The 14,554-nt window shown below is 35.5% G+C and overlaps 1 protein-coding gene across 1 annotated transcript; it reads left to right on the top strand.

The window, feature by feature from the left end:
- Positions 1 to 6,916: 6,916 nt before the first annotated feature.
- Positions 6,917 to 11,804, top strand: cryba1a (crystallin, beta A1a). Its single transcript, XM_059330909.1, has 6 exons — positions 6,917 to 7,230; positions 8,362 to 8,428; positions 8,591 to 8,709; positions 9,636 to 9,777; positions 9,983 to 10,125; positions 11,397 to 11,804. Exons 2-6 carry the CDS (start codon positions 8,390 to 8,392, stop codon positions 11,542 to 11,544), a joined length of 591 nt encoding a protein of 196 aa, XP_059186892.1. The 5' UTR covers positions 6,917 to 7,230; positions 8,362 to 8,389; the 3' UTR covers positions 11,545 to 11,804.
- The last annotated feature ends 2,750 nt before the right edge of the window (positions 11,805 to 14,554 follow it).

Raw genomic sequence — 14,554 nt, 5'->3', positions numbered from 1 at the left:
CAGATCTAGAGGGGAAAAAGGAGCACAAAGTCAGTCAGACGTGTTCACATATCAGTGTGGCGGCAGTGAAGAGGGTAATTACTGTTTCTTGACTGCTGGAATACAACATGTACACCAAGAGTGGTGTGAAAAATGGCAGGTGTGTGAGCACAAGGATTCCTCTCGTTGATAAGAGTCTAAAAGGACCCTTCAGTAGCAAATGGTTGTTCATTCGTCATTTCTTGCTCTAAAAGGAAGCATTTTGGCATTTCCTCACACACTACCTCTACCCTTGATGTCCACAGAGCTTTAAAGCTAAATGAGAAACATTTCTAGATTTACTTTCAATTTGTGATGGCTATACTGGTAAGTACTGCACTAAATCTGTCCCCCTCAAGAACAAGTAGACAGTCACAATGACATCACCCACTGATTTGTGGACTAGGGTTTTGAAGCCTCAAGTGTCACATGTGTTTCACAATAAAACTCCGCTTGCTGTACATTATCTCTTTCTTGCTCTTTTGTATAACTGAACTCCTTTTAGTGTTTTACATCCATACCAAAAACCCTTTTTGGTGATTCTTATCTCAAAATGTTGCTTCCTCTATACATTTCCCAGTACATCCCCTGTTGTTGTTTTGTCCGTCCCTTGAAAGAAAGAATTCTCATTAACCAGCCATAAAGAACTAACCTCTCCAAACCTGCCATCATCCATTTTTTAAGGATAAAGGATTTGGTTCTCATCCATCTTACCTCAACTAAACATGACAGCAAAACATAAAATCATAAACTGCTACTTTCTTTAAAAAACATCAATACTCCATCTACTCAGTCCAAAGTTAAGGTTTAAGAGAAGAGCCAATCCTTTCCGTCCAAAGAGTGAGCAGACAGGAAACCCACCAGCTCATATCCAATGGTTCTAGCAGATCTTAAAGAGTTAAAAAAAAACTCAAAGTGGAAACTTACAGTTACAATTGCAGGTTGAAACGGACCGACCTTTGGAGAAAGTGATGGACGCAGGCGTAGTTAGCGGGGATATATATATACATTCACATGCGAGTTGAGTCTATAGAGGCCGGATTCTCGCTTCTCATTGGCTGCGAGCTCTTTGGAGCACGGTGCGGGGTCAGAGGTCACGCTGCTTATCTGCGGGCGAGTCATGCTGACTCTGCTGCCTGTTTTGTTGTCCAGCACCATTGTGGGGGGACCAGGGACAGTCACTGCCATCAGCAGAAAGTTTGCACACACACACACACACACACACACACACACACACACATGCACACACACTTTTGCAGACGCTGCTCTCATGTTCTGTCCCTCACTTTCTTTCGGAATTCTTTTTCTTTTTTCTTTATCCTTCTCTTCTGTCATTTCCTCCACTTTCTCTGTGATGTGTTTTTGTCTTTCATCTCCATATTCTCTCTCTTTCTCTTGATCCGTGTTGCAGCCGTTCCAAGCCTTTGAGCCCTGTGTGTGTAATGTGCTGACTGCAGGAGAGGCATCCATCTCTCTATTGTTTGGACAGACGAGTGTTGGACCCTCTTTTGCGTATTAATGTGCTGGACAGGCTGTATCCATACATGCACATCTCATACAGACACACTCACGGCATGCGCTCAGTGCTCACATGCATTTGTGCATTCACACTAACAGAATACAGTCATGGAAAAAAAATATTAGTTTTATTATTAGTTAGTATTATTATTGTTTTCTTCAGTTTCTTGTTCATTTTAATGCCTGGTACAACTAAAGGTACATTTGTTTGGACAAATATAATGATGACAACAGAAATAGCTCATAAAAGTTTAATTTAAGAGCTGATATCTAGACATTTAACATGATTTTCTTGATAATGATTTTGGTTATTATCAAGAAAACCATGGAAACTGCCTAGATGTTAGCTCTTAAATTAAACTCTTATGAGCTATTTTTGTTGTTATCATTATATTTGTCCAAGCAATTGTGTACAAATTGTACCAGGCATTAAAATGAACAACAAATTGAAGAAAACAATGGTCTAATATTTTTTTCCATGACTGTATATATATTTAACAGATACAGATAGTACTGATGTGACCAAAAGGCCACAGACATGTTTCTGTTAAATGTCCTTTTAGCTCTAAATGCAAAATTAAGAGCAGAGCAAGGATTTTTGCAAGGTACTGAAATGAAAAAGAGAATGTAATAAAAATAATCGTGAGATTTTTGGCCTTTTAAATGTTTTTTTTCTCTCTTTTACATTCTTGATTGGATGGTGTTGATTGTATGTAAAGTATGAAGAGGATGAAATTGTGGATTAGTGGTAGTGATGAATACTGGAGAGAAGAGTTGGCTTTTGTGCACTATAAAAAAAGATAAACAATAGCTACTCAATAAAATTGAGGCAACAGTTTGCACGCAATATTTTTCATTAAATCTAACTACGTTACAAGTTGAGTTAATAACAAAGGAAGTGACTGTCAATTAAATGATTATATTTAATGTGGTCAAAACAAGTTTATGACAAGTTTTAAAAATCTCAAATTAACGGTATAAAAAGTTACAAATTTGTGAGAAAAAAAATCTCAAATTTGTGACCAAAAAATCTCAAATAAATGGTAAAAAAGTTGACGAGATTAAAGTGGCAAATCTAGGAGAGAAAAAAAAGCGCAGATTTATGAGATTTAAAGTGGTGAATAAAGTGAAATAAGTAGATTCTATCTCATATACGTTTTATATTAAAGTTACTTAAACAACTGCCTCAAAACCAAGGATGCATTTATATTTAATACATTTTATCAAATATATGAAGTAAAATTAAATGACTACAGAATAATTGATTACAGTGTGATTGGGGTAAGATTAGACAAGTATGTTGCTCTTCTTTTTGGAGCTGAAATGTTTATCTATGTTGGTAATTGAAAGCCTGTTGTACATGTTCACTGTTATTTATTGGTTATTTCTGTTTTATACATTGTCCCTCATAAAGTTGGAATAAAATATTCTTTACCTCTTTTCATGAAATGATTGTTACAAAGCGATTTATCATTGACAGATAAAGTGTATATATTCTCAAAACTTTATTAATTAATCTCTTCCAAACATATCACAATGGAAATGAAACCACAATTAACAGAGGATTGTTTCTAAAATAACATTATTCCAACTTTATGGGCAACAGTGTGTGTATATATATATAAATATAGTAAATAAAGTATTAGCTCAAAAAGCAAAATAAAAGATTCCCATTAATCTGACTGCTTTCTATGGAGGGTGTATAAGTATTTGCCCATGTATCTCTTGCACCTGTGGCACTACGATTTTTTAAATGCAGAATTAATTGCAAGCAGATGGGTCTTATAGGCACATTGTGATTTACATCTGATGGTCATTTTAATTATTTGATGTAGCTGTTAGAAGTGGTGAAATGCCTGCGGGCAAATATTCACAGTACGGATTTATAAAAGGAATTATTAGAGCGTAGAAAAAGAACCCACAGGAAATGTCATATTTTGTTTTTATTTTACAAAACATTTAAAAAGGAGAAACAGGAGGAAGAACAGAGAGACAACTTTCTTGTGTGATCACCAACATGTTTTCCTTCCTTCTTGTACATATTGACATCGGACCCTTTTTTAAGGCCAGGACTTAGGTCTGTTTCTGAGGTTAATGGATCCTGTAGTTATAGTTTTATCTTTACCTTTGCAAGTCATGCTACATTTCAATAAATCAATCAATCAATCAGACTTTATTTGCATAGCACTTTTCATACAAGAGAGATGCAACACAAAGCGCTTTACATAAAAAAGAAAGGAGAAAATAATGATAATAAAAAGATAACGAAGCATAGAAACAAGCACCCTCCATCCATCCCCAACCCTCCACCCTCCACCCCACCCACCTTCATCCCACCCATCCTATTAAAAACAAAGCACAAACTGAGGAACTGAGGAAGCGCCATCTCAACATGGAGCAGTGAGGAAACACTGGAGGCAGGTTAGAAATAAATTAGATAAAGGATAAAGTAAGATAAAATTAAATTAAATAAGATAAAAAAGATATAAAGAGATATATATATAATAATAATAAAAAAAAAGTAAAAGTCAATAATGACAATGGGAAGTATATATATATATATGTATATATATATATATATATATATATATATATATATATATATATATATATATATATATATATATATAATACAATAAAAAGCTAGATAAAAAATAAAAAACAATAAATAAATAATTAAGAACTAGAGCATGATAATATATATATATAGAAATAGACTGATTAATAGTAGCAAATAAATAAATAAATAAAAGAGAAGATTTAATAACACTAAGATGCATGAGCAGAAAAATCCCTAAAAATGGTTCAGGTAAAAGCCAAGTTAAAAAGATAAGTTTTCAGTTTGCTCTTAAAAATATGAACAGTCTCTACACAGTGGTTTACAGTTCACACAGTGGTCGTAAATGTATTCAGATCCCTTACTTAAGTAAAAGTACTAATACCACACTGTGAAATTACTCCACTACAAGTAAAAGTCCTGCATTCAAAACTTAATGAAGTTACAAAAGTATCAGCATTAAAATGTACTTAAAGTATCAAAAGTAAAAGTACTCGTTATGCAGAATGGACCCACTCAGATTGTAGAATATATAATTGCATTGTTTGTATTGATACATTTATGTAAGTCATATTTTAATTTTGTAAAGACAGGGCTCATTTTAACTACCTAATACGCAGTATATATTAGGTAGTTATGAGCCCCGTCTTTTCAAAATGAGGTATGAGGTATCATTTAAGAATAAATCTAATCACTTTAAATGTATCATGTTTTTCATGTTAAATCTGGACCCAAAAAGTAACTAGTAACTTGAACTGTCAGCTAAATGTTGTGGAGTAACAAGTACAATATTTGTCTCAAAATGTCGTGGAGGAGAAGTATAAAGTTAAATAAAATGGAAAGACTCAAGAAAAGTGCAAGTACCTCAAAATTGTACTTAAGTACAGTACTTGAGTAAATGTACTTAGTTACATTCCACCACTGCATTTGAATTTATTTAAACAATACTAGCTCTCATAAATATTGCAAGCTAACTGTTATACAAAGTAACCTGGTAGAAAATGTCAACATTGTTGATCACATCATCTCTCTGGTGTGATGTGAGTGAAATATCAGACTGCTAAATAGAAAAGCTCAAAGTCAAACTCATACATGCACAAGCTGTTTGCTGAAAAGCTCAGCCTCATATTAAACCTAAATACAAATTAAAATGTGTATCATACAAGTCATACGAGGGTAGTAAAATAAAGAAACATATACTTATTTAACTTGATTGCTAAATGACAGTTTGCTCCCAAATAAACTAATTTACTGTCTCGGACATTTAATTAATTCCTCATCAAACCAGAGTATTAAGCAGTGGTGGAAAAAGTATTCAGATCCTTTACTTAAGTAAAATTACTATTACCAGACTGTGATATTACTCCACTACAAGTAAAAGCCCTGCATTCAAAACTTACTGAAGTAAAAGTACAAAAGCATCAGCATCAAAATATACTTAAAGTGTCAAAAGTAAAAGTACTCATTATGCAGAGTGACCCCACTCAGATTGTTTTTATATATGCAAAATATGTAATTGTATTATTTTTATGCATTTATGTAAGTAGCATTTGAATTTTCAAGATAGGGGTCATTTGAACTATTTAATATTCTGTTATTAGGTTAAATTAAAAAAATGTCTTATCACTTTAAATTTATGATGTTTTTTATGTTAAATTTGGACCTGAAAAGTAACTAAAGCTGTCAGTTAAATGTAGTGGAGTAAAAAGTACAATATTTGCCTCAAAATGTAGTGGAGTAGAAGTATAAAGCTGCATGAAATGGAAATACTCAAATAAAGTACAAGTACCTCAAAATTGTTCTTAAGTACAGTACTTGAGTAAATGTGCTTAGTTACATTCCAACAATTAAGGATAAACTGTTTGTAATGCTGCAAGACAATACAAATATATTGTGACTGACTCTGTTCTATTATATTAATTGCATCTCATTTTTTTGTCGAAAAGGAAATGTAATCTTTGTACTGAATCTTTTGTGGTGTTGTAGATTTGAAGTTGTTATTGCCTGTTATTTTTTATATTTGAGGTGTATTTATAAGTGTGAGCCTGTTGGATTATCAACCAACCATACCTCTCTTATTCTGAGTGTAATCTATTAATAAATACTATCTTTGAGTATCTTGGTGTATGCTGGGATTTTTTGTTGGAGCATTGGTTAAATCCGCCATGAGTTTAGAGTTTAGACAGTGAGTTGAACTAGTTTAAAAACACTGACCAGTAGGAAGTTTTAATTTTGCATAAAAATACAACATAAATGTACTTTTGCAACATGTTTAGGCTTATCGGTAGTGGCTGTTTTTATTATTAGATGTTTTTATTGCCATAAAGAAAAAACAAAGTAACATTTGTAACACAAAGTAACACAAGTTGATTACTGGCTACAGGGATGTGTAAGTGTGTGAATTCTTTTGTATGCTCTGAATGCATGTGTGACTGCATGGACAGGCCTTTGCGTGCCTGTCTCTGTCCATGACTGTGTGTGTGCATGACTGAGCATGTGTGTATAGGAGTGAGTGAAAAGGTGAAAGGACCAGAGATGTGGGGTCAGTTGAGGTGGACATGGCGTGCAGATCAGAGATGGAGCGCAGCACAATGTAGAAAGAACTCAGTAAGTAAGTACGTTATTAATACACAAATTTAGCTTGATGTTCGGGCAGCTTTGCCAAGTCAAGTGACCTTTAGAGGGCATAATTAACGCAAATATGAGGAAAAAGTCAAAATGTTTTGTCTGTAGTCTGCTAATTCTGTTCTTTGCTTTACACTTGGACTCTAAATGTGTTTTGCGTTTTTTGCACCAGAGTCCCTGGCAAGGCTAACCACATCTGTGATGATCTGTTTCCTGGACCAGGCTGTGCCAGGACCTGGTCCGGCCCACTGGTCATGGCCCATTTGCAACTTGCGCTTATCTGCACTGGGCACGGTGCCCTCCACGCAGTCCCAGTGCAGCGAACTAAAGCCCGGCAGCTCAGTGCTGAACAATGACTGGAACAGCAATGTGCTGACTCCTGCCCCGACCCACAGGCCCAGATGCTTTTCAGCACCAGCATGTATAAATAGGTCCGTTTTCTCCGGGGTCAGGACATCGTTTTTGTGGAGCCCCCTGTGAGCACTGCACTGCTATTCTTTGGGGCCGGTCAGGTAAGCCCTCCATCTCAATCCATTCATCCTATAGACCTGTGCAGACCATTGTCACTTTACATTTCTGTGTCTTTTGTCTCTGTTGTTTCTGCTGAGCCACGTAAAATGTATAGACTGAGGTCAGACACGCACATGCATACACATACTGACTGCGCTGGGAAAACAAACGGCATTGTGCCTACAGCAAAAGCTGCATCATCAAGTGTGAGCGTGTCGTCAACTCCAAGAAAGGTTTCATAACCAAGCACATTATATGCAGAGGCTGATCTGCTCTTTCACGTAGGTCAGGATTATTTGTGCTGTATAAAACATGCTGGCACAAAGAATATGAATTAGAGTCTGACAAATTTATCAGTCAGCTGATTTTACGACTTGATTTTGTCTTAACACATATGTATCAATATGTACTTGTATTGACATACATTTTTTGATATGGCCTGATATATAATTCAGAATGGATGATTGAAAAATGTTTTTTATATAGCTTTTTATGTATTCTTTTTTAACTTATTTTTAAATGTCAGCAATTGAATGATACTTAACATAAACTACAGTTGAGCTATTTTTAAGATGTAAAATGTAATATTTATTTTAATGTCAGCAATTGACTGATACTGTGATTTTTTAATCACTATTAATCATTAATCATCATTCATCATTTTTTTTTATTTTGTCAGTTCTAATAACTAGAATTGGTTTAGAATGTAATTTATTGTAGGTATAATGTATACATTTACTTAATATTCTTTTTTTGTTGCTTTATTTACTTGAAGTTATTTGTTTAAGTCTTCTAAGTACCTATAGATGGTCATATCAGTGCAACATCATTGCACAATCAACATAGAAGGTCAAGTATGTTTCCAGCTCCAAAAAAATTAAAATATATCTGAAGCTGTAACGGATACATTTTCCCCAGTAGAAACAGTATAGATATTAATCTCCAAAGTCACATATTTGTCACGCTCTAATATGAATATACCTCTTACGTGGACAGTTGGTAACAAACATTAGCTCTAAAACACTTCTAGTTCTTGTTGCTGCTGAGAAAGTGACAGGTTGTGTCTGAACTATGTAATTTTTTCCTCTGATATTAACATATAAATATGATTTCCCCTGCTCTCTACACTGAAGGTAAATCAGCATTGAGACACACAGTAGCATGGCTCTGAATAATCCCAACCCACTGGGACCATGGAAGGTGAGTGTGATGTTTCGCCACGGATGATTAACAAAAAGCAGATTACTTTCTTTTTAATTTCATGCCTGGCCTGATGATGTCAATGATGTGTGTGTCCGTACACACCTCAGTGTGTGTGTGTGGCATGTGCATACTACATGTATGCATTTGTTTCCTCTCCAGATCACAGTTTATGACCAGGAGAACTTCCAGGGGAAGCGTCTGGAGTTTACCTCAGCCTGCCAGAACATCATGGAGTGTGGCGTTAACAACATCCGCTCCCTGAAGGTCGAGTGTGGAGCGTAAGTCAAACTAAGAGCTCTGCAGAACACAGGTGCATTATGGGCCCCTGGGCACAGACATGCAGTAGGCCCCAACACTTCTCCTACATAGGCACAGGACACACAGACAGCATAGATGTTTTCCCTATTGTTGTTGTTGTTTTTTGTCTCTTTCCAATTTAAGTCTCTTTATAGTCATTTTAGTGTCACTTTTTATGGTTGTCTGTGGTTGTATTGCACCTTTTGTAGTCATGTGTGTCTCTTTGTTATTATTTTGAGTGTCTTTGCAGCAGTTTTGTATCTCTTTGTAGCTATATCTGTCTCTTTGTAGTCATTTTATGTTTGTTTGTCAATGATATGTGTCTCTTTGAGTGACATTCTGTAAATGAAGGCCAGAGGGGCCACATTAAGACACATTAAGCCCCTGTGTGTGTGCCCACTTGGCCCGTCCTATAACCTTTTCATGGTGCAGAATAGTTCACACAGGAGGAAAATACCTACAGTAGACACATCTACCTGTCAACACGTTTTAGTTCCGCAGCAATTGACATGTTCAGCAGATCTAATATCTGATAACTAATCAGTTTACAGAGTTAAAATGAGCATACAAAAATACAAAAACTACAAATGACATAATTACATTACATGGCAAAACATAAAACTTGTGCTGTGTGATAGGCTAAAATGCATAAAGTCAAGTCCTGCTCCTTCTGCAGGCCCCTGCCTTATGACCATATCACTATTAATCACAGTTCGTTTGAGGATCTTCTCTTGCAAAAGGCCATACATTGTAGATTTAACATCAAACACCAAACCAAGACCTTGCAGGCTGGACCAGACTTCCTGGGGTCTAAAACACTCTATTAGCAGGTTGGCAGGTCTGTTTTACGAGAGTCCTAATGGTTCTGCATGTTGTGTACACGTGTCTGTCTGATTGTTGGGGACAGCTGGGCAGGATATGAGCACTCCAGCTTCTGTGGACAGCAGTTTGTGTTGGAGAGAGGAGAGTATCCTCACTGGGAATCATGGAGCGGCAGCAACGCCTACCACATTGAGAGGATGATGTCCTTCCGCCCCATCTGCTCTGCTGTGAGTCTCTGTCCCACTCAAAGACTTCTGTTTCCACTCCATCTCACTTCTCATGTGACTCCAGTTTCTTGTGTGACTTATGCCAGCTGCTGGTGATCTTATACACTATAAGAATCTATAGATGATTCAAAGATTTTAGGACTTCCCACACAAAGTAGATGAATACGGTGAATAGCTTGTTCTTTTCTGCGTCATGTGAACACAGAACCACAAGGAGTCCAAGATGGTGCTGTTCGAGAAGGAGAACTTCATGGGACGCCAGTGGGAGGTAAACGATGACTACCCCTCTCTGCAGGCCATGGGCTGGGGCAACAACGAGATTGGATCGATGCAAGTTCAGAGCGGCTCGTAAGTCTCAACTTCTGCACTCGGATAGATTGTTCTTTACAGGTTTTTAACGTGTGAATGATGGAAGAAGCCTGATTCGACCAATCTTACAGTCAATTTGTCACAGTGGTGGAAAATTTTTTGTTAAAACTTTTAATTTTAATTTAAACAGATATATTATATCCATATAAACCCCTTTAAATGTATTTATTTATTGCCCATATTTACCCAGATTGCCATTTTTGCAAAATAAGAGGGAGCAGAGGCCGGTTAATAAACAAACATTAATAATATTTATTAAGCTTTGTCATCACATTTTTTACATATAAAATACAAAAAAAAAATCACATTATGAATCAATTTATTTTCATTGTGAATTAAAAGATAGTCAGTGATCTACCTGGCCCTCAGAATTTATATTGTATGTTGCTTAGTTATCTGTGCATAGTATTACAGCATGACCTAAAAAAAGAGTTGACAGTATCTTATTTCTGTCATATTCACTAGACAGAAATACAGAAATCAGATTTCCCATTTTCTGATTGTAATCAACTCCGACAATGGTGATTGTGGTGGAATGTAACCAAGTATATTAACTCAAGTACTATGTTTAAGAACAGTTTGGAGGTATTTTTCACAAGTAATTCGACATAAGTAACTTTAAACTTCTACTTCTCTACATTTTAGAGGTAAATATTGTACTTTTTACTCCACTACATTTAGCTGCCAGCTTTAGTTACTTTTCAGGTCGAGATGTAACATTAAAAAACACAATCAATTTAAAATGATTATGCATGTTTTTAAATAAAAAAAACACATAACAGTATATTAAGTAGTTAAAATTAGCCCTACCTGGACAAGAGTAAGATGCTGCTTATATAACTGCATCAAAAATAATAATACAATAATATATTTGGAATATATATACAGTATATAACAATCTGAGCAGGGTCATACTTTAGGTACATTTTGATGCTGATACTTATGTATTTTTACTTAAGACATTTTTGAATGTAAGACTTTTACTTGTAGTGAAGTATTTCTGCAGTGTGGTATTAGTACTTTTTAGTTAAGTAAGGGATCTGAATACGTCTTCCACCACTGATCATATATCTTTTTAAAAGCATCCATTTAAATTAACCTGATAATGTTTCTCCGCCTTTCATATTTCACTGTGTCTGAATGGAGTCATGCTCACATAGACAGTTTTAAAGAGCTCTATAGAATTTAACTGCTGCCATCTTCTCACATAGATCTGAATTGTTTCCTCTCTTCCCTCTCTCCTTCTCCAGCTGGGTGTGCTACCAGTTTCCAGGTTACCGTGGTTACCAGTACATCATGGAGTGTGATCGTCATGGCGGCGAGTACAAACATTACAGAGAGTGGGGCTCCCATGCTCAGTCCTTCCAGGTGCAGTCGCTGCGTCGAATCCAGCAGTGAGACCTGCAGCCTCCTCCTCCCAAAGTCTCACTCTTTACCTCTTCCTCCTGCTCCTCCTCCTCTTCCTCCCTCCTTCACCCAGTCATTCCAAGCTTCAGCCAGCTTTGTCAGACCTCAGTGAACTGAGGCCGGCACTCTGCTGGTGCTTCACAATTAAGATGTTTACCGCACTTTTGTTTTGTTCTGTTGCCAAAAGAAAAATAAAGAGAAATGATGAAAAGAATTAGAAAAGAAAGAAAAAAACAGTCACTGAACCTGACTGACGCCCCACTGAGGAGAGGAGAGGAGGAAGTCAAAGGCCTCAGGGTGGAGATGTCACTCAGAGTCATTGCTCCTCATATTTGTGGGTAAAAATGGTGCAAACTGTGATCAAAAAAGAAGGAATGGGCAACAAAAAATAAACAAAAATACAAGAGTCTGCTGCTAACCTCCATAGTGCTCATTTGTGATTTATTTTATTTGTTGTTGGTGGGAAGTTTTATGTTGCGGTTCATGTACATCAAGACTTCTGTATTCATAACTTACACACAAAAGATAAGATGAGATAATCCTTTATTAGTCACACAGTGGGGAAAGTTGCAGCAACAAAGGGGATATTTAAATAACAAGATGAATCATTAAAATAGCAACAACAAAAAAACACAACAGAAAAACCTTCCTGCAAAAAAATACTATATAAAGGCAAAATATACATTAAAAAGCGAAAAAAAAAAAATGATCGAAAAAGCCCCCCGAAAAGCAAAATAACAGTAAAAACTGAATACATGGTAAATAAATATTAAAAGAATACTAAAAAAAAAATACTAAAAAATACTAGTATTAATACTAAAAAAATATAAATACATCAAAAAAGCTAAATGCAGAGTAAAAGTTAAAAAAAGGAAAAAAGTTAAAAGACAATATATCGAGCAAAAGTAGACATACTTAATGGCTGAATTCATATTGTTGCTCAGGAAATATTGATAATGCACAATTTAACAATTTATTAAACAATCTGAGCAGTGTAAAACAGGATAATGCTTGTATTGCAGTTTGAGAAATAAAAATAATGTATGCATAATCATCACCTTCATCATGTAAGCTAGTCAGTGCTATTGTATTAGAAATCAAGTTCTACAGTTTTCTTATGTGGGAACTCAATCCTCTGATATGGTTGTAACAAAGGATAAGCTCTTAAATGGCATATTTTTCAAAATGCAAACACATTGAGGTGTATTGTGGTTGTTCCACCCATACACACAATAAGAGCCATCGCATAAAGGTTACTGATAACAGTTAACAGCATAACAGCATTGATAAGAAAGCCAAGCAGTGAAATCCATTTTCAGAGCCTTAATGTTTTTTTAAAAGACCATTAAGAAAATATTAACTCGATAATCTCCACACTTAGCCAAAATTCCCATTAGGTAAAGGATTACAGACTTTCTGCTACATTGATAGCAAAAACATATTGGGTATCTAGTCTTGAAAGCATTGAGGAACACTAAAATGGTGTTCTCTGTGGCAATAGGAAAATATTCAAGCAAGTGAATGATCCTCCTTGTCTCAATTTGTCTGTCAGCAAACAGAAAAATATCTAAAAGCTGCTATGTGGGTAAATGCACTACCAACAGGGTACAGAACCCACAACTAAGTATTTAAAATCTGATGAACAGAGAAACTGAACTTTTTAGAGGACAAAAGTGGATATAGACTTGAGACATCAGCAGTTACAGCGGGGAAAACTAGAATAGAATAGAATAGGTCTTTATTTGTCATTGTCACATAAAAAATTAAAAAATTCAAAATTCAAAGTGCTCTCCAGTAAGTGCAACATTTAAGAGTCTATAAAAATATAAATATAAAAAGAAAAATATGTACAATTCAAAATACCCAGTTTAGACAAACACATAAACACACCCAGACATACATGCATAGTCGCACAGGAAAAAAACAACAAACAAACAGCATGACACAGTCGAGACAAACAACTCAGAGTGAACTGAGATCCTGAAACTCAGTATATATAACGTTAACGTGTATGCAGTGCATTTTGTCACCAAGTCAAATATCCAGTCAGTCAGTTTAAGGCTGACTAAATTACAAAAAAAAAGCCAAAGCATTTGACACAATGTTACTTGTGTTGTAGTGTGCATGGTGTGTTCACTGGTGTGTCAAAAAGGATGGGTTGAACGCAGAGGTTGACTTTCCCCATAGAGGGATTAATAAACTAACCTTAATGCAGCGCTAAGTGCCTTATGTTGCAAACATATAGCTAACAATAGCTTGCTAACAGCCTACTTGTCCTTTCTGGGAGACATAGAGTGCTAAAATAAACATATGATATCATCACACTGTTAAAAATAATCGCCTAAGTCATTTTTTGTCAAAGTTGTTGTTTTTTTCCTAAATCATCTCCACATGACGCCGGCCACCTATGGTAAAATCACCTCATCCTCAGTTGATCAGATCATGTGATTTTACCCCTTTAAGATCATCACTTCTTTGATAATTTGCCACATTCATAGTCATCAGATAAGAACCCAGCAAAGAAGAGCTAGAGGGAGATTGTTTAGTTATCAGTTTAGTTTATCAGAGTTTTATTGTTGACACTAATATTGGTAACATTTTACTCTAAGGTGTCTACATAAGAGTGACATGAGCGTGTCATAAACATGATATGGGACGTGTCATGAACATTAATGACACTTTGAAGTAACATTAATGCTCATGATACTTGTCATGTCATGCTTCTGACAGGCTTGTGTGACTCTTATGTAGACGCCTTCAAAATAAAGTGTTACCATATCTTGCTTAAGTCACAAAGGCATGTTCAAAAAATTGCCTGAGTCATTTATTTCTCTTAAGTTACATAATTTACAAACAGTGTTATTACTATGCCAATAGCCATCCTTTGTTACATCATTTTTGAGTGAAATGATCAATAAATGTCATATGTTACACTTTTGGTGAAGTTTTTTGTGTTTCCTGCAAAACTTGAAAAAATAAATTAGGCGATTATTTTAACAGG

This window comes from Centropristis striata, chromosome 4, assembly GCF_030273125.1.
Source record: "Centropristis striata isolate RG_2023a ecotype Rhode Island chromosome 4, C.striata_1.0, whole genome shotgun sequence".
Classification (NCBI taxonomy): Eukaryota; Metazoa; Chordata; class Actinopteri; order Perciformes; family Serranidae; genus Centropristis; species Centropristis striata.
Note: the sequence above shows the minus strand (reverse complement) of the source record. Positions and strands in the feature narration are given on the sequence as shown.